The following is a 21,572-nucleotide window of genomic DNA, read 5'->3' as shown; positions in this document are numbered from 1 at the left end:
ACGCAGTTGGATCTGACCTTGATTGGATGTTTTGCTTCATTCATCCTACCATCGACTCTGCCCAATGTAATTTCTCCTCTAAAGCAAAGCATCCCCTCGGCATGATGCTGCCACTACTATGTTTTACATGTGGTATGTGCACAGTGAAATTTTTATCAAACATAGAATTTTATTATTAGGCTTAAAAGCAAAATTTTGGTCCACAGTGGTTGTATGACCACAGTAGTTCGTTCCAATAATTACTTTTGACAGTTTTCTGCAGGACCTCATGGTGTTCTTTTAACAACAATCAATTTCGTTTAGCTAAGTCCCTGTCAGGGTCACGGTCGGCCGGTGCCTATCTCCAGCTGTTCATGCACGAGAAGCGGGTTACACCCTGGACAGGTCGCCAGTCAGTAGCAGGGCAACACAGAGACACACAAATACACACAACCATGCACATCCCCAATTAACCTAACAGTCATGTTTTTGGACAGTGGGTGGAAGCCAGAGTACCAGGAGACAACCCACAAATGCACATGGAGAACACGCAGAAAGGGCCAGCAATCAAACCCAGAGCCTTCTTGCTTCAAGGCAACAGTGCTACCCACTGCATCACCATGGAGCCATTCACTGCTTTCACTGCAGCCGTTCACACTTAGGGCCGGATCTATCAAAGGTTTGCGTGTATAAAAACGTGAGCTATTTCACTGCGCACGCTAAAAAATGTACAAACTGATCCATCAACAGCGTGCTAAAAGGATTTGGTCTTTAAAACGTGCTAAATAGCGCCTCTTATCCATTTAGTACTTTTTCTGCAATGAATATGCAGTATGGGGCGTTTACACGCAAAAGTGCGTCTTGTGGGAGGAGAACATGTAAATATATTAATTTAGCGCTCGCAAAGTGATTTATTAAACCTGAAAGCAATTTTGCTAACGGTATCTGACTCTATATTTAACACGTTTCAAAAGAAGGTGCAAATGGTCTGTATGCGTAATTGCGCACACATGGCAGCGGTTATTGTCGCAAGAAGGAGACATCGAAATGAAGCAAGGAGACGCAGAGAACGCATTTTTTCACTCCGTGTGAATATTTTTGGAATGAACGAGGAAACGATCATCAAAACATATCGTTTATCCAGCATTGCCATTTTGGAGCTGTTGGGGGAACTCCGAATGGATTTGGAGCCAGCCACAAGGAGGACCCACGCACTACCAGATATCACAAAACTCCTTGCAACATTGCACTTTTTTGCATTTGGGTCATTCCAGCGTACGGTTGCAGCGAGAGCTGGGATCTCCCAATCTCGTTTTTCAGAAGTGCTGTCCGACGTTCTAAATGCCATGTCGCCCTGACGCCCTAACGGAGAACCCCGACCTCCCACCTGCGCCTGTGGAGCAACACGCCAATGATGCAGGGATGCGTACGCGCAGTAATCTCATCCACAGTCACTTCTTGTGAGCCATTTGGTATGTGCATTTTTCTACAGGCCAATACAAAACACCTGTTTTTTTTTTTTTACTGCAGTGAAGTAGAAATTCAGCCACATACCACCTTAGGGAATAAAGGTTGCCAAAATTTAAATATATATATATATATATATATATATATATATATATATATATATATTTTTTTTTTTTTTTTTTTTTTTTTTTTTTTGGAGGGGGTGGGGGTGTCACTGTAAGATTTAAATTTCTTAATGCACTAGTTTGTACAAACTACTTTGCCGCAAACCGCAAAACGCGCAAAACCATCATTTAAATAGGGTGTCTCCAACAGTTTTGCACCTGCCACCAGTTACACAATCGCTCTTGTTAAATCACCCGCAAACCATGGTTCAGCCCCTCGCCCAAAATTCCAGTTTGCGAGCGCAAATTACTGCACGCAAAATTGGATCTTGATAAATCCAGCCCTTAATTTCGAAAGAAAAATCCTCTATAAGATCCTGAATTTGAAGTGTGTGACAAATAGCTGTCCAGTCCACAGATTGAAAGTGATTGGTTACACAGGATTTCATTTAGGACGGCTGGGTGGGGCAGCAGTTAGCAGTAAAAAGGTCTGGGCTTTAAATCCCAGCCAAAGCCATTTGCATGCTCCCCCTGCTCCCCAGCTACTCCAACTTCGTCCCAAAGTCTAAAATTACGCTTTTTAGAGTTAGTACGAACTCTAACTTTCCCTTAGAAGTCTGTGCATGGTGGTTTGTCTCTGCATTGCCTTGTGATGGACTAGTGACCACTCTTCTTTCTGTGAAGTTATTTTCTTCCACCTTACAATCACACACTTCTCTACGTTTTGTGTCATCATATCAAAATATTCAATAGGAAGATCATCTTTGATGATTTGACACATTTGCAACCAATGCTGTCACTCAGTTGCTATAACACTGATCTCTAAATCGCTCCCAGTCCTCTGCAGGCGGACATGACGAAGGGCGAAAATGATATGAACACCATCAGGAGGGAAGACGCTGCTGACCTCATGTGAAATGGAGACTCCTCGTAGGAGCAGAACAGAAGAAGCCGTTCTCTCATCAAAGTGGCCACCATGTTGGCGTTTCCCGTCGCTTCTCTGATATAATGAGAACAGCCAGAAGAGATGAGAAGCTTCTAATAAAAAGCTGATTTACTGTGACGGGGGGGTGGGGTGTTGTAGGGTTGGAGCCACAGGACGTTTTTATAGAAGACGTATTGATTGTTATCTAAAGAGCCGGGGAAGTTACTGGGAGTCTTTGGGATGATGAAACAGGATGTCTTAGAGAATATGAGGAATGTATCAGTAGGACATTACTCAGGGTTAGTATCGAAAGGGTAAAATGATCTGCTATAAAGCGGCCTCTTAATGCAGCTCCGGTAGAACCGCGCCCAGTACATTTGTGCTGGTAGAGTAACGCCGACCTCACTACCTCATCTGTCTTTCAGCTGAGAGTGTGCACTTAGAGTGCTCGGTACCCTGAGCTGAAAAACATCTCCCAAGCATGCCCATTCAAATGGAAAAGCGATCAAAGTCTGAGATGGATGTCAGGATTCGACGGGTGTCAGAAAGTCGGAGGTGAGCAACAGTGTGTCTGTGCACAAATCAAAGGACTCTGGTGTTGCTGCTGTCAAGGAAAGTGGTTGCCAGGGTTACCATTAGAAGAGTGAAGAGACGTTGATGCTGCTTTAAATGTTTCCGTCCATAGCTGCTTCTGTCAGTTTCTATGCAAGTTTGATGGGGTTTATGAAAAAAACGGCAAAGCAACATTTAGTTGGATAAAAAAAGTAATATTTGTCCATCATTCTATTATACTGCAACATAATGACCTTGGTGTACATCTTCACATTTAGATCCTGAAAGTTTACAAGTTAACCCAGTACTCCCATCTAGTGGAAAAATCTTGCTATCGCCAAGAAAAAAATAAAAATCCTATGAACAAAAAGCTGTGACGACTTTTAAACCTAAAAAGGCTTAGAATATTTTTACCCTGGTAACAAAAAGGCACATCCAAATAATCTCTCTCTCTCTGTCTCTCTGTCTCTCTCTCTCTCTCTCTCTATATATATATATATATATATATATATATATATATATATATATATATATATATATATATCTCATGAACAAGAATATAATGTTTCTCCACTTATTTCTGTTAAATATATTATAATATATTGATTTATTTTACATTTAGAGCTTTGATTTTCTTTTATATGATTTTTAGTTTACGGATGATAAATATTAATAATAATAATAAAAAAAAGATATTCAGTGTACAAGAAATGTTGAATATTGTGTCTGGTTAGTCTTTCAGCCATGGCCTTGGAAAAAAAACTACTGTCATGAAGACAATCACTGGCCCCCAATATGGAGTGTACAAATGGTTATTGCTAAAGAAGGCGATTATTTACAGAGTCCTGTTTCTAAGTATGTTCATAAAAAGAAAATAGTTGGAAGGAAAACTTGTGGTAGGAAAACACCTATGGTTAAAACCTCTATGCACAGACAAACCCTACAGATAAGAAGATGTAAATATCATAACAGTTTTGCTTACATTTCTTAACAGAACTGCCTTAATAAATAATATATAGACAATAAAAACCATATAAATCCATGTTTTTAGCATCTTAATTCAAAGATAGTTTTAGTGTAAGTTATGTTTTATGTGGATGCCTAACTTCTGGGACATGTCCCTGCAACCAAGGGCGTAGGAATATGTTTACAATTGGGGGGGACACATGTCGGAAATCTGAGATTCGTAAATATTCAACAGAAACATATCTTAAGTACGCTACTTAAAAAAAGGCTATTTAATCTTTTACTTTATTCCTTTATAAATGTGTTTGCAAAAATAATGCATTTAAAATTAACATAATGCATTTGTTCATAAGATGTGAGCATATCACCAAACAAAATTACTGGAGTCTTTTATTAAGCAAAGGGAGATTTCTTTCAAGGGCTTCAGCCCTTGGCATATTTAGTGTCCGCATACGCACTAGAAAATCAAAACAATTCAGTAGGCCACACAAGTGCAAAGTTTGATATGTTTTATTTTGTCAAACTTGCAATAATGGTCAAAAATGAATTTATATAGGTTGACTGACAGAGGGAGCTGACAGTGTGTTGAAGAATTATGGACAGGGCGCTTTGAAGCATCTGGTTCAAAAATGCATTATCAACCTTTGGTAGAAATCCATCCATCCTTCCATTTTCTGTACACCCTGTCCCTTAGTGGGGTCGGGAGGTGCTGGTGCGGGGTCCACCCTAGACAGGTGGCCAGTCTGTCCAGACCTTTGGTAGAAATGGCGCCTTTAATTCCAGTTTGCAGTACAGAACAGAGAAAACTACAGAGTTTTCAATGTTGTGTTAATCTGTTTATAGTGTAAAAAGAGGAGCCAGCAGTTTATTTGAGGAAATAAAGATGCAGAAGTTAATTAGTTGGTTAATTAGTGGTTGTGCAGCAGTCCGCTGCACGACCAATGCGGCCGCCGCTGCTAAGAATTAGAATTAATTCTCCCTGTGGTTTTAACTAACGATCAGGAGCGCGGCAAGTATAACATCTGTCCATTTCGGCGAATCAAAACCATGCAAAAAATAAAAAATCCTCGTAAAACGCACGCCCAGACCGGGCTAATTTCAACACAAGTTGTGTTAGGTGACTGTTTAGGTGACTAACCCTCACACTGACGTTTCAATTTTAAAAAAATCTGAGTAAGTCCTACTGCTGTTTCAGCCTTTTAGTTGGTGGTGGCATTGTACTGAAATGAGATATAAAAAAATATATATAAAAAAAACATTTTGGCTAGCGTGGCAAACGTCTAGAGAAAGTTAGCAGTTAAATATTGGACGAGTGATCAGCCCAAGACTACGGAAGAGGATTAGGGCCACTGAAAAAAAAAAAAAGTTAAGTGATTTTTACATTTTATTTCAGTTTAATACGGGAAAAAAGTCAGAATTCTGACTTTTATTTTCAGAATTAAGACTTTTTTCCCCCTCAGAATTCTGACTTTTTTTCTCAGAATTTTGGATCTTAATGTAGATGGGCACCATGAAGGCAGAGATGTGGAGCACTCAGCTTCACTGACAAAGATGTGAGTTGTTTGAGAGAGCCAGTGACACATTGGTGGAAAATGACAGAATTAGGCAACTTTTTATGTGCCCGAGGGGTCCCCTCATTAATGGAGGACCAGAAGGTCATTAAAACAAGAGAGCCAGTCTCTAAAAGAGACATGGCTATGGCTTGATGCTAACATGTTTGTTGTTAAACATACTTTTGTTATATTACATTTGTGTTGTGTTTTCCAAATAGTGTAGAAAATTAATGGTGGGTTTATAATGTTTACCTTTTATGAGCAGGACAGGAAGCAGAGAAGTGTAGCATTACCTCCAACTAGTGAAACTCATAATTATGAAGTTATTCAACAAATTCCTCAAGTAAAAAAGTGCAACTTTTATTTTTTATTTATTTATTTTTTTTTACCAGATTTGTTGATTAATTTCAGAATTATGTATTCCTTCCAAATTTCCAAATCTGAAGAATTTTTTAAACCAATATCTACATTATTTAACATTTAGTTTATGTTTTAGCAGTACTTCCTGTTATATTTCTTTATACGTATATTTTACATTTTCTTGCACAGCAAGCTCAGCAGATTTGAAATTGTGTGCTTGTGTAAACACAAGTAGTCAATCTTTACTCTAAACATATATTCTGGTTATTTTTTAGTTAGACCTTCTTGTTTTTATATATCTGTATAGTACCCCCCCCCCCCCCCCCCCCCCCCCCCCCCCCAACCACCAAAAAAAACCTCTAAATTGATTAGAAATATTAATCATCTGTCAGATATCTGAGAAAAAAGTCAGAATTCTGAGATTAAAGTCAGAAATCTGAGAAAAAAGTCAGAAGAAAAAAGTCAGAATTCTGAGATTAAAGTCAGAATTCTGAGAAAAGTCAGAATTCTGACTTTTCTCCCCATGTTAAACTAAAAAAAAAATGTAAAAATCAGTTAACTTTTTTCAGTGGCCCTAATCCTCTTCCTACAAGTCTAAGATGCCTAAACCAAAAAGATTCAGTTTCTATATATGAAAGTGAACTGACAACAAGACGTTATAAATAAGCAATATTCATAGCAGCATTCCCGACAGACCATTTTACCTCATTAACAAGTTTCTGACTTTCTGTATCGCTGTTTCCCTCCCGTCTGAGTGCTCAAACACTCAACAGTTCACAGAGGGGAGGGGGGGTACAGTGACGTAACGCTATGTTGCGCCTTCAAAATAAAAGCACGATAGTTAAAAAATTGTCAAAATCTAATATTTTGCGGTACAATTTTTGGGGGGGACATATCCACCTGGCTTTTATATTGGGGGGACATGTCCCCCCCGTCCCCCCCGCTTCCTACGCCACTGCCTGCAACCACTAAGAACACAATGTTGTGTCTGGATTAGCTGTCTAAGCTCGACACCAACATAAAGATGTGAATGTAAGGTGCCACTTAATCCCCCCACATGCTCCAGCATAAACAAGCGACTGGCGCCTGTGTTGACAAAATTTTTTTTTTTTAATCTCAACATATTTTGAGTAAATCTCAAAAGAATGAAATACAAAAGCATTAACTAAGAGGTTAATCTCCAGCAGCAAAGAGAGGTATCCATGCCATCAAAGCTTGCGCAAGCACGCCATTTATTTGCACCCTCCTAGTTATGAGCTTGTGTGCTTCAGAGACATGTATTACCACTGCAAGACCAGCAGGAGGGAGAGAAATGCACAGACTAAATTAATGCTGCTATTAACTACCGTTAGGATCATTGTTCAAAGGTTCTCTGAGACACATAAGATGAATATCATTTAGCATTTATGAAGACATAGGAGACGCAGAGCAACAGAGGATTAAGTAACACTTCTTGGCGTTTTAATGTGCAGAAATCTTCAGAGGATTTACTCAAACTTTGCTGAAGACTTATTAAATTCCGGCATTGTTTTGTCATAGTCTGGTCTATCTTTTCCATACAGAGTCACGCATAAATGGAGTTCAACAGGTGTATCTGTTAATAAGTATTACATAAGAAGAGCTACGCACACACCCACCCACATGTCCTAGGGGGGAAATTAACTGTGTGTCTCTGTGTAAACATAGACCAACTCCCTCGGTCCAGGCTGATGTGTTCCAGCTGCTCTTCTTCCACTTCAAACATCCTGCATGTCATATGAAACAAAACATTATCACTGACCTTATAAAGAGTAAGCTGGATGAATTTGGTTAACTTTGCCTATGCGTTGGTTTGCATGAAATTTGTTTTTGTTTCTTTCCTAAAATGGATCTTCTGAAATGTGTTGTGTGAAACTAGCCTGAGTTTCCTATCCGGCCTTAGCTAAAGGGCTACATCTCAGTTCATTATGAATACTGATTACATTTAATCAGTTCTAGTTTAGACTCTAATACAGTAAATTACTGTCCCTTAACATTTTGTAAAGTAGAGGTGATCTGTTGCATCTGCACATTTTTAATAAATGTATTTCTGCTGTGTAAGAGTGGATAACATGCTTACATATTATAAAAAACAATGTAGAGACTTGTTAAAAAATACACCAATGCAAGACTCTCTATATTTATTTTTCATGCCCATTCTTCAATTTTTGTTCTGAGCCTCCTTAGAATAAACTAATGTTTATAAGACAGAGACAATGGTAAGCAGTATCTAACAACAGAAGCTACAGCAATGTTGTAAGACTTCTTGAAACTCTAGCGTAGCATAGAGCCCAGCACTGATTTAGCCATGCTCTGGGTTTTCTTTTGTATTTCAGTGTTGCTATTGACAACATTTTGACAACCTACTGGTACATAATAACTACTACATTTTCAATCGGAGTACCCTCGACAGAAAAGGCATTCTAGAAATCTATCTCTATTATTCAATTCTGTTGTATCTGTTAGTTCAACCCATAACCTTTTGTTCTCTCTGCTTTATTCTAATTATAGTAGCTTAATCTGGTCTGGTTCTGTTTGGCTCTGACACCAGCAGGGAAGCTGCTTTCAAACACCTCCAATTATAGATGCTAGAGTTGCACCTATTTTTTTAAGTGCTTAGTCCTGTTTCTCTCCTAGACATAGTTGGGCGTTCTCCACTTAACTGTTTCTTTCCTAGACACAGTCACCTGTAAAGCTTGTTTAACGTGATATAAAATGTATTTATAAATCAGTGCTTCTATGGTCCTTTTGTATGTTTGCCTCTGTCTCCTTGATCACCCAGAAAGCCTTGGCAGAAGGCGAAGGCACTTACACCAGGCCTAGTTGTGATGGAGATTTCTCTCCACTGTTGCTGCACGCATGCGCTGTGTAAGGCATTGCTGAAGAGTTAACAACACAATCAGATCAAATTTGCACTGTCGACACATGCTTATCTAGGAGGCAAAAATGCAATGACTTGATGCGATCAGCTGATTCTCCTTAGATAGATAACATTTAACAAATCGGACTGGATGGTATGATTGAATTGTTTCAGTAAAGTGCCTTCAGATGACATGTGCAGTGAATTGGCACTGTACAAGAAACTTTATTAAAATTAATTGAGTAGAATAAAAATTAAACTGAATAGAAATTACATTGGCTTCCATCTGGACTACTTGACATTGTGGAAGCCAAGACTGAGCTTTAAGAACTTTGGGGATTTTTCCATTCTGGTCTGATTGATCACCATTGTATACAGACTGGATGACTGAGAATCTTCACCAGCATAAAGTAGTGGACTCGAATTTTTACACTTAGCACCTTGAAAAGAAGTGATCATCCATGGTCACTAGATAAGCAGATATATCCCACACTGCTTTGCGAGAGCTCTCCACACAAAGCATCATGGGATTGGATGGGCCCACTCCTGGGTAGTGTCAGTGGCAGCAAATAACAAACATGGTGCATGGTGACTGAGGGATTTACGGGTTAGGACGGACGTTTGGACACAGCCAGTGATTGTTGCTGTAAAGAAATCCAGTCTGTCTCGCCTTCTCTTCACCTGTGGTGACGTCATCACCCTGCCTTAAGCGCCCTCTAAGGAACCTAAGCAAAGGATTCATGTTTACACCAGAAACCCCAGCATATTAGTGGCTCTTTCTCTCAGTTTTCATGAAATTGTTAAACTCATCCCTGCCACTAACCACGCCCTTTCTTTTCTAGTGGTTCCAATTCTTGTCCCTTGCAGCACCCTGTTAGCTAAAGGTATTTACTTCTAATGTAACACACTGTCAGGCAGGTCAGTAGATTATAAACCATATTTTCACATATTCTTAAAGGCACACTATGCAACATTTTTCAGTTAATTAATGTGTTCCATAACGTTATGGATGATTAAATGATTCATTTCAGGTTGAACAAAGGTATTCTTGGCCGCCCTGGTGGTCTGTGGGGGAAATACTGCACTTGCAATTGCAGGAGCACCGACCCGCACCCACAGGCTCAAAAGTCTCGTGAGAGTCAGTCTTGCTTTACGGCGAGAACTGCTACACGCCCCCAGTTAAAAGCATTCTCGTTGCTAGCGCAGTGGCGATCTTTGTGCAGTTATGCTGCTTTCACATCGGACGCAGCAAAATCGCGTCTGCTGCTTCATTTTTGCTGCTTGTACCAGTTAGTTCTGACGCGCGGCTGAAGCAGCTTTGCTGCTCTGGCTGCACGGTGCAAAAGTGTGTCTGACGCGCGTTGGGCGGAGCTTCACTATCCTTTCTCTGCCTTGCAGCTATATTTGCTGTGATCAGTGGGAATAAAGTAGTTTTAATATGTGTTTAAGTGAGAAAATACACCTGAAAACGTAATCAGTGGCGTCAGTTCATTCAGATTATTATCCTGCCTTCAATATTTTTTTCTGTCGGAGCCGCTCAGACCCCCACATACCAGCGGTGCGCCGACAGTAGGGATCCCTTCATCAGCAGCCTCTGGCCTGGTTGCCTCCTCGCGGTTCACCACGGCAGCTGGTAGGTGTTTTTCATCTAAATAATCCAAACTGCATATTCTGCCGGCAGATTTCTGCATTTTAAGTTAATTTAAGCGTCAATAAACTGTTTAAGAGGAGTGATCATCAGCGCTGTCTCTCTCTCCCTGCGTCAGATGCTTAAACGCGCCCGATGCGCTGCTTCAGCTGCTCAGACGTGCTGGGCCTGCTGCTCAAAACGCGCCGCGGGACCTTTTGCTGCGCCTTGACGTTACGTTGCATGTAAACTCGCTGCTTCTGTCGCGCCAGCTGCGGTGTGAACGCAGCATTAGTCATTCGTTGCGTTCGCCTGTCTGCTAAGCTCAAAACAACCGCGCCTGGCTTGATGGAGAAACCAGGAGAACAGCTGTGCATATTTACGACAGTGCACTTTTACTTTCGCCCTCTGGGGGGAGCCTCGCTGGAAAATCAACACCGGTTGCATAGTGTACCTTTAAAAAAACTGAGGATAAATTATGTCAATTAGAAATTGTTTTGAATATTCTATGCATAAAGGAACAAAAAATGTTTGTGATGTTTTTGTGGGATTAAATCAACAAACAATAAGACTACTTAAAGAGGCATTACAGAGTTTTCTAATGATTACTGCCATCTGTGGCCAAAACACAGAACTGCAGCACTCTTATGCTCGTTCTCGTAGCTACTAAAAAGGTTTTATCACCATTTTCCCCTTACATGGAGTTCCCATTGGTGTCTGAGTTGAGCTGGATGCTGGTCACTTCTGAGTATCCACAAAATCCATCTTAAATTTATCAATTTGATTGTTTGTTAGCTCTGACCATTTAACATGGATGTCCTTTAGTCTTAAATGGTCAAATAAAAAAAGGCTATTTTAAAGATAGTTTTCAGTAAAAACTTACAAAATGTCCCTTTAAAGCATTTTCAGGATGTTGTAGCATTAGCAATGTCATATCCTCTTGAGGTTGTGTTTTAATTTACTCCAAACAGACGCACAAACTTGGTCTCTGTCAGACTTTATTGTGGCCTTGCTGTATCCAAGCCACAGTAACACATTCCTCGTAATGTTGTTGCCTGGGAGACGTTTACCTTACCGCTGCAGTTTCAGGCCGGCGGTGATGGATGAGGGTAGGAGGTATCTGCTTACCCAGGTAAAATTACTTCTCATCAGCTTGCCTGTGTGCGTGTGGTGAATGATGGCTGCGTAGGGACATGGCTTGGTTGCATTAAACTTGTATACCCCGACACTTCAGTTGCTGCTCTCAGCCTGCCAAACTGTATTAAAGCCTGCTTAGAGTTGTGGCCTGTAATAGAGCTAAAGCTATATGTAATGTCTGTGTAATTAGATGTGTGCCGCTCACTTGCTCTATGAGGCCCTGTAATCTGCTTTACAGTTTCTGAATCTACTCACCCTGACCATGTTTTTCTGATGTGGCTGCCACACACATGCATGTGAAGAAAATTAAGCCATGAATGCCATGCATTACGACCGCTGTTTTACAATGCCTTGTCTGTGACACACGAAGCAGACTCTACACGTGCAGAGCCAATGGCTGCACACATGAACGCACACGTGGAACAGAAAAAAAAAATGACCTCACGATTTAAACAGCACAGTGTGCGACAAAGCAGGTAGTTGCAGGGCTTCTGTTAGGCCTCATGTTTGGATGTGATGTCATGAATGTGGGCGCCGCCCTAAGCCCTGCAATATGCCGCTGACACACAAACACAGTGACGCCCTCTGATACAGGGTAGCACCCGTTCTCACACACAAATGGAGAGCTGTGACACACACTGATTACACATGAGCATGAAGTAGAGGCCTACAAACCCACAGCCGTAATGAACAGAGCACTCCAAGATGCAAATTTCTGAAGAGTAATAGGCTCAGATGAATAAGAAAACAGACAAGATTGACGGACGTGTGTGTTTCTTTTGCTGTGAGAAGTTACTCTAATTAAAAAAGCATTGAGGGACTGATTCTCTAAGAGTCCTCTTTAAGCTGAATAGGGCTTTGTGATTTGTTGTAATCTCTCCCCTGCATCGCATAACTCTAGACTCAATCTGGCATCCAGGCTGCCCTGAACTCTCACATGCACTCAGAGGAATTCAACACATAAAAACAGACTTTTCTGAAAAAAAATAAATAAAAAATGGCAAAGATCTCTAATATCCAACATATGGTCCAGGACTTGACTTTAGAAATGAACTGCTAAGTCAGATAGTCATCACAATGTCCGGTGTTGACAGGAGGAATATTACTTTGGCTTTGGTGAAACGCACAAAAAAATTAATTTCTGGTTTGATTAGGAAAAGTGAGGTGTGTCGTTTGAATAAATTCAACTGGACCATTTTTAAGTTATGGTATGTACAATATCTCAAAGGATTACATTTCTTTTAAGTTCAGGGGCCTCATTTCTAACTACAAACACTACTCTAGGGTGCCTGCCTCACTATCTACTTTAATACTAAAAGTATCAAAGTATTGAAATCTCTAAGACACAAAAAACTGTAGAGAAACTCTTTTTAGTACATTCTGGTGAAAATGTACAAATTACTTCTGACAAAACTGTATCTGTTTTCCCTTTTGCAAAACCCTTCAAGGTGGGACTGAACTTCTTTTTGCTGTCTCTATGTGCTTTCATGAGAGGCTAACAGGTAGTATGTGGACCACTGACTTAATGTCCTTTGAATATAAATGCAAATAGTCAAACCTTTTATGACAATTGATGCAACTACAGCCATCTTAAATAAGGAAAGCAGGTGTGGTTGCACCTCCCCGACTTTCGGATTCACGCTTCTGACTTTCTGGTTGAAAATATGTAATTTTCATTACAATTACGAATGGCACAAGCTTTAATCCGACCTGTTTTTGCACACGTGACTCACCAAACAACAACACCAACAGTCTTGGAAAGGGAGACTTGTAAAGGGGCAAGCCATATATATATATATATATATATATATATATATATAAATATTTGAATAAGGGTGATATGAGGTATAGAAGTGAAAGTTTGAACTGGGCTAACAACAGCTAGTGGCTGATTCACTAAACTTGTCACAGTCTTCTTTCTGTTATGTATTCTTTGCAGTTTTACTTTGCTCCATTTTTCTAGTTTTAGTGGTTTAATTTTTATTTCGTGGGGTTTTCTGGTTATTTTTAAGTTTTCAGGTTTTTATTTGTTGCCCTCTGCTGCCCTCTTGTGTTCTCCTTTTCCCCATCTCCTTTCATGTCTGCTCTGTTCACACCTGCTCCCAATGTGCTCGTTATTCCTCTCTTTGTTCTGTCTCCCATAAATGCACTCTTTGTGCAGTTCCTCGGTGCTGGTTCCTCGTCAAACTTCGACCTTCACCGTCTTACAGTATCTTACCTTGCCATGATTGTTTTCCCCTAATATCTCATTGGTTTCTGGTTTGTTTAACTTTTTTCTTGTTGGATTTTTGGGATTTTGGGATTCCTGCCTCAGTCGTTTGTTTACCTCGCATTGAATCTACAAAACTCCCCTCTGCCTCCCTGCCTCTGCATTCGGGTCCTCAAACCTCAACCAAATCTTGAAAAAACTGATGATGATGGTTTCTAGTGGTTCTTAGAATTTCTAAAAGTAGAATTGGAGGCAGATCTTTTAGTTGTCAATTTCCCCTTCTGTGGAACCAGCTACCAGTTTTAGGCCATGAGGCAGAAACCCTGTCTACTTTTAAGGCAAGGCTGAAAACGTTCCTTTTTCTTAAAGCTCTTGGAGAGAAATATCAGCTGGGCTGTTGCCATCAACACCTTTGTTTATACATGTTGGAGCTCAGCCATGTTTTCAGTATAGTCCTGTCTATCTGACTGTGACTAACTGTATGTGCTCTCCTCATCCTCTGACATGATAGATGGCTCAGAGTGTGTCTGCCTGGCTGTGTGTTTCCTGGATGGGGCCACATGTGGAGCTGGTTAACAGTTGCCTTTTGTATCTCTGCTTCTTTCTGTAAGTCTGCTTCTCTCTCCTTGAAATCCAGTCGGTCTTGGCAATGGCCGCTCACACTGAGTCTGGTTCTGCTGGAGGTTTCTTCCTGTTAAAATGGAGCTTCGCCTCTCCACTGTCAAAAGTGGAGAGAACAATACTGATTTATTTTCTTACCAATCATCATCATCCCTGATGCATGACTCAATTAGCAATAGAGGAGAAAAAAGCTGCTGCGGACTGTTTAAAAAAAAAAAAAAATGTGAACAGCGACTGTAAGATGGCAGGATACAGGGAGAATCTATTCATTTGATCATATATTTTAACAATCCTTACTACTAATTAAAACAGAGAAATCATCATCATGAAAAAGTTATACCTTCATATTCATCAGTGCTGCACTTACATTATTACTATTCCTCTTATTAAAAGGAGTTGTTCAATGTGACTCAACAATCTTCCCTCCCCAAAATGAATCAGCACACCGGAAAAACGACGCCACTAACTAATGCATTGAAATCAAGAACATACAGCGTCGCAAAGACTTATTTTCCACCTTAAATATGGCAGGCTTCTATTTATAACAGGCCCTTAGCTTATCCAACAGCTCAAAAATGGCTTATCTCACTATCAAATATCACTGCTTTATTTCTTTATTGGCAAAATATGTTAACCTGGGTAAGTAATATTCTCTATCTTTGCCATCTGTTATTACCCCTCTTTTTTCATTTTAGGTTTTGATAAATCACATTGAAGGTAGTTAGTAATACTTTTACATATCCTCCCCTCAGTATTTTGCATGTTCTGATGATCAGCATATTTTCTTTATATTCATGAAGGAAAACAAGCTAAATGAATTGTACTCCCTGTTCCACTCATTTAAGATCTGATTTGCACCTTGATAGTGGACAAGCTTTGCTCACCTTACCACGTTTGCAGGTGTTTTTAAACATGAAAACCTTTAGTAGACAATGGCTCTACTGTATGTTGATGCTAATGACATCAAGGGTGGTGGATACTTTTAAAGCATAGTTGTGATGTCATAATGTTATGGTACCATGCAATCTTCCGGCTCATCTTTGCACGAACATTGTATAGTTTGTATGACTAGGCTACTCTAAAAACTGATGGCTTGATACCCCAGTTTTTTTTTTTTTCTTTTTTTGTTAAGTATGACTAATCACACAGCATTACACTGCTATTACCATGTTTGGCAATATAAAGTTTTTTTTCTAAAAATGAAGCTATAGTTTAACACCAAATTGAAATTCATTCCAAAACAATCTGGTTGTCAGAGCGTTTCCATGTAAGCCATTTCTTTATCCAAAAGTTTAGCACTGATCAGGGCTGGGTGTGGCTGGTTAAACTGAACCAGCACTAAAATGGGTTAATCACCTTATTTTATCGTTTAACAAATGATGCCATTCTATTTTCATGTGTTTGGATAGCTTTTTAAAACCATATTATAAAAAAAAAAGACTTCAAAGTTACAAGTCTAGCACTCCTAGTGGCCAAAAGTTACATGGTGTGCATTAAGTTTTAGGAAATATTGAAATATAAAAGGAAAGCAAAAACTGAACAAAAAAGGAGGTAAATGCTCTCTAAAAGCACTGATGATACCTAAAACACTACAGAAGGAAATGGCAGAGTCTGCTCTCTGGGTGGAAACTTTGCTTGAGATATATACACTCATCACTAATATACACAAAAAAAAATCTGGGGTTCAATTAGTTGAATGTTTGCTAGTTTGTGCATCAGATGGTCATAAAACAAGCCGGAAATCCAAAGTGTAATGTGCCTCATCAGATATTTAAAGATGTAGCTTTGACCCATGGTTGGACCCTTTACAATGTTTCTCTCCATGCTTAATCTGTTCCTTTCAGGCTCAAACTGGAAATACCCTCAGACGAAATGCCAAAAAAACATTGGTTCCCACAGATTTTTAACATCAGGCTTGGACCACATCCTCTGCTGAGGAATTATTAGCTCTATATCTACTTAATATTTGGTTTCAAATAAAGCCTCCGACTGTTATCCCTCCATGTAGAACATAATAATAAATCATGAAAGGCTTTTTAGTTGCAAAACTTCAAAAGAAAAAAAAGAGAAAAAGTACTGGAGTAAATCTTGACTAAAAACAATAACACACCCACAGGCACACGCAGAAAGACAAAAGAGAAACGGACGAGTATGGGGATGGAACAAAAACAGGAAATGGGGACTGTGGGTAATCTCTGTGCTGCCGACCAAGCAAATGCACCAGTACACAGAAAGAGGGGATTAGACCCCTGAGTCGAGTCAGTGGGAGTCACTTTTTTGTCAAAATATACATGAGCACACTGATGTCTTCACCAAGAATAAATCCCTCTTCACTTTCTATCAAAACATTCCTTAGATTTAAATAATCAGCACAAAATCTGCTAAAAAAAAAAACATAAGAAAGACAACAAAGAAGCAAGAAAAGGCTTTAAAAAATCAGATCCCCAGAAGAATCTTAATCTTTACAGAAACTTTAAGGAGAGTTTATGACAGAGCCTAAATAAATGGAGAAAATCTCCATTTACTTACTTCTATTTAACTGGCAAATGGTATTTGTAATAAGCTGCAACTCCAAACTTTCCCTTTGTAAATGTGTTGTTTTAGAAAGACCTAAATTGTGCATTTACTGTAATAAAGATTTTTTTTTTTTACTTTCTTCTCAAAGTGCTGTCTGGTCATCGCCTTAGACTGGTGAAGTTAATATGAACCAATATTAGGCTTTAATGTATCAGTCTAAGGCTTTTATTTTGAAATAGGAAAAGAAGAAAGTCTCATTTTTCTCCGTAAGTTGCCAAATAACACTAATGAGACAAATGTTTCCTGATCTCTATAATGGATGAAGAATACTGGGACTGGTAAAATATAAACTGCTAATGTTGCTAAAGTTTGCATCTGTTTCTGAGTTTTCTGTAGATGCTGAATTGGATAATTCTGCACTAAATCCAGATTCCTTAAAACAGAGATTGTGAAACTCAGAAATCTACGCTCTAATTCTAAAAACTAAAAAATACAGTCTTTCTATTCCCCCCTCAACAACCCCCCAAATATGATTGAAAATGCACCCTTTCTCCTTGATGTTTATTTTCCCATAACAGAAGCTTGATGTCATGCAACTACATAGAAGTCAACTGGATCAAATGTAATCAGACCAGCGATAATGGAAACAAGGTTTGATACAAAAAGATTCCAGATCAATATTAAATTAAATGTAATGAAATTGTACCTGAACAATTCTATATGTATTTTTGTCCCTGATTTACCAAAAACAGTATGAAAATACAGATATGCAAGGGCAAAGTAAGTCTGCAACACAAAAAAGCTTGTTTGCTTGTATGAGATGGAAGTTCGAATAGACAAAATAGCAAAGGTTGGATGGTTAACCCTATAATGCCAAATGTGATACATACGGCTTCTGAAATGTTTTGCGTCTGACACCTTTTGCATAATCTAATGGTAAAAACTTTGCTCAAAATCCTATTGTACACAATCAGATATACAGTGGGGCAAAAAAGTATTTAGTCAGCCACCAATAGTGCAAGTTCTCCCACTCAAAAAGATGAGAGAGGCCGATAATTTTCATCATAGATATACCTCAACTATGAGAGACAAAATGAGAAAAAAAAATCCAGAAAATCACATTGTCTGATTTTTAAAGAATTTATCTGCAAAATATGGTGGAAAATAAGTATTTGGTCAGTTACAAACAAGCAAGATTTCTGGCTCTCACAGACCTGTAACTTCTTCTGTAAGAGGCTCCTCTGTCCTCCACTCGTTACCTTCATTAATGGCACCTGTTTGAACCTGTTATCAGTATAAAAGACACCTGTCCACAACCTCAAACAGTCACACTCTAAACTCCACCATGGCCAAAACTAGAGAGCTGTCAAAGAACAACCGAAACAAAATTATAGACCTGCACCAGGCTGGGAAGTCTGAATCTGCAATAGGTAAACAGCTTGGTGTGAAGAAATCAACTGTGGGATCAATTATTAGAAAATGGAAAACATAGAAGACCACTGATAATCTTCCTCGATCTGGGGCTCCACGCAAGATCTCACCCGTTGGATCAAAATGATCACAAGAACGGTGAGTAAAAATCCCAGAACCACACGGGGGGACCTAGTGAATGACCTGCAGAGAGCTGGGACCAAAGTAACAAAGGCTACCATCAGTAACACACTACGCCGCCAAGGACTCAAATCCTGCAGTGCCAGACGTGTCCCCCTGCTTAAGCCAGTACATGTCAAGGCCCGTCTGAAGTTTGCTAGAGAGCATTTGGATGATCCAGACGATGACTGGGAGAACATCATATGGTCAGATGAAACAAAAATAGAACTTTTTGGTAAAAACTCTACTCGTCGTGTTTGGAGGAGAGAGAATGCTGAGTTGCATCCAAAGAACACCATACCTACAGTGAAGCATGGGGGTGGAAACATCATGCTTTGGGGCTGTTTTTCTGCTAAGGGACCAGGACGACTGATCCGTGTGAAGGAAAGAATGAATGGGGCCATGTATCGTCAAATTTTGAGTGAAAACCTCCTTCCATCAGCAAGGGCATTGAAGATGAAACATGGCTGGGTCTTTCAGCATGACAATGATCCCAAACACACCGCCCGGGTAACGAAGGAGTGGCTTCTTAAGAAGCATTTCAAGGTCCTGGAGTGGCCTAGCCAGTCTCCAGATCTCAACCCCATAGAAAATCTTTGGAGGGAGTTGAAAGTCCGTGTTGCCCAGCGACAGCCCCAGAACATCACTTTTCTAGAGGAGATCTGCATGGAGTAATGGGCCAAAATACCAGCAACAGTGTGTGAAAACCTTGTGAAGACTTACAGAAAACGTTTGATCTCTGTCATTGCCAACAAAGGGTATATAACAAAGTATTGAGATGAACTTTTGTTATTGACCAAATACTTATTTTCCACCATATTTTGCAAATAAATTCTTTAAAAATCAGATAATGTGATTTTCTGGATTTTTTTTCTCATTTTATGTCTCATAGTTGAGGTATATCTATGATGAAAATTACCGGCCTCTCTCATCTTTTTGAGTGGGAGAACTTGCACTATTGGTGGCTGACTAAATACTTTTTTGCCCCACTGTACCTGATAACAGCCAGTAGAAGACTACACAAAAAATAATCTTGACTTATCGCATAAATTAATAATATAAAAAATGTATTTCTGTTTTTTCTTTTTACATATTTTGTTAAAAGGGCAAATAAGGAATTCAAACCCCAAAAAAAGTAATTTTCTGTTTTGTTTCTGTTCTTGGATCAGGCTTTAAAGGGTTAATTGGGTGCAAATTGGCACTAGACAAAGTGAAACTGAGGCACAAATAACAAATGTACAGGTACTTAATTAGAGTATGCATTCAAATGGCGTTTGTTTGTCTGATAAAGGTATATTTTGAAAAAAAAAGCCTTTAGGTAAATATAAAATACTTTTTTCGAAACCCAAATTTCTTTGCTGAAAATATTGCATTCTTTAATGAAATGTTTATGCTAGCTGTAAGCAGAAAGTCATCATTTCAAAAATACGAAACATACTGTAAAACATCATTATGTATGCAATTAAATTTTATTTTATGTAATTTCTAATATTTAAATTAATCAGGAAGCATCAGTAGAGATGTGCCTTGATACAACCAAAGGTACTGAGGTAACAGACCTTAAAGAACGCATTAAATACTGAATCAAGGATTTTTAGATTTTTTAGTTGAATATTTTTATAGTCTAAGGGGGATATTAAACTTTAACTTCATGAGAAAAGAGTTTGGATTTGTTCTTTACCTTCATATTGAAAATATGGCGTTTATATGACTGAGTTTGTTAGGTAACAGCAAGCTTTCATCACTGAAATGCTTCAAAAATTCCATGTTCAGATTGTTTACTGAAAAGACACTGGAGCAAAAGTGAAGTGAAGCAGTTAGATCTGTAGAGCGAAACTAAAACATATGAGAACACTGACCCTTAGCAGCCTCCTGGTTGTGAAGTGCCAGATTATTATCCGTCCCGCCAGTGGGAACGCGGTTCAGCCCATTGCCGAGGTTCTTCTTCCTGCGACTTTTCCTCAACCAGCTGAAGGCCTGACCCAGGGAGCTTCCAGACTTTCTCTGTCCACGCTGAGCCCTGGCTTCCCTGGCTAAGATCTCAGTGATGTCCCTGGGTACCAGATCACCTGTAGACCTCCTCCGGGACATTGTGAGGTGGGTCCCGGTAGCCCTGGGTAGCAATCTCCCCCTCAGACTGAGGTCTTCTCACAAGGAATGATTCACCGGATTTGAAACCTCCTTATTTTCCAAGATTTGATGACAGAGTCGATCCCCCTTTGGCCTTTCTTAGTATCTTTTTTTTCCTGACCGCCACCACCTGGGATAACAGTGAGATCAGCAGGATGAGACATAGAAGGCTGGAGAACAAAGCCATTGGGAGGACTGGGTGAGACATTGAGAAAATGAGGCTTTAAGGATAAAACTAGAAACAAGCTGGCTAACCTGGAGCATTCACTCAATGTCCAGCTGAAGTTCTAACATCATCACTGATTTTAATCCTTACAGGGAAACCAGGTCTTCGCAGATACAGTATCCTACATGGGTGTGCACACATGTGGTTTAGATCAGCAGAAACTCAAAGATTGGTTCAAGAATAGAAAGAATCTCTGTACAACCTAACTAGGAATGAAAAAAAGATCCACACATTTTTACTAAACAGACAAACCAAAAGGGAGTGGGATAAACTGCAGACTTAAGTTTCCTCTACCTGCTGTATCAAAGCAAATAGTATTTTTCTACAGTGTAAAAAATTGCAAAGATCCAATCTTAAACAACTTACTCAGTGAGTGTACCGTCCTCCCTGCTGCTCCTCTTTTTTTTCTCCAAGCCTGAGAACAGCTTTCCAGGGGATATATGAGTGTGTTTAGCAGAGTGAATGAAGCTCCATGCTCTCTGAACAGCCCGTCCCTCCCTCTGCATGAGAGCCAGCCTCTCCTCCACCCTCTTACGTTGCTGTTTGCAGTCAGCCACAAAGCCCAAGCTCTGCCTGCTTCTCTCTACATACCAAACAAGCTGGATTTTTTCTAGCTTTTCTTCTGCACTGTTGAGTCCTCTGCTCTGGCTGCAGGGATTGTCATTGTTTTTTTGTTTTGAACTTTGTACCCTTTTTTGCATCCACTCGTTACCTTTTTTTTTTTTACAGCG

The 21,572-nt window shown here is 39.5% G+C and overlaps 1 protein-coding gene across 3 annotated transcripts in view; it reads right to left on the bottom strand.

The window, feature by feature from the left end:
- Positions 1-21,356, bottom strand: part of kiaa1522 (KIAA1522 ortholog) — a 63,937-nt gene extending 42,581 nt beyond the window's left edge. For 2 of the 3 annotated variants that reach the window (XM_038309049.1, XM_038309051.1), the window contains exons 1-2: positions 21,208-21,356; positions 20,345-20,745 (exon numbers count right to left, since the gene is read on the bottom strand). In XM_038309049.1, coding sequence (XP_038164977.1) covers positions 20,345-20,576 — 232 coding nt within the window. In that variant the 5' untranslated portion in view covers positions 20,577-20,745; positions 21,208-21,356. Of the gene's footprint in view, positions 1-20,344; positions 20,746-20,870; positions 20,963-21,207 lie in introns of all 3 variants that reach the window. The other variant, XM_038309050.1, reaches the window with a different exon arrangement.
- Positions 21,357-21,572: the final 216 nt, after the last annotated feature.

Source organism: Cyprinodon tularosa, unplaced genomic scaffold (assembly GCF_016077235.1).
Source record: "Cyprinodon tularosa strain WSP-4 unplaced genomic scaffold, ASM1607723v1 ctg655, whole genome shotgun sequence".
Classification (NCBI taxonomy): Eukaryota; Metazoa; Chordata; class Actinopteri; order Cyprinodontiformes; family Cyprinodontidae; genus Cyprinodon; species Cyprinodon tularosa.
The sequence above is the reverse complement of the archived record's forward strand: the minus strand, read 5'-3'. Positions and strand labels throughout refer to the sequence as shown.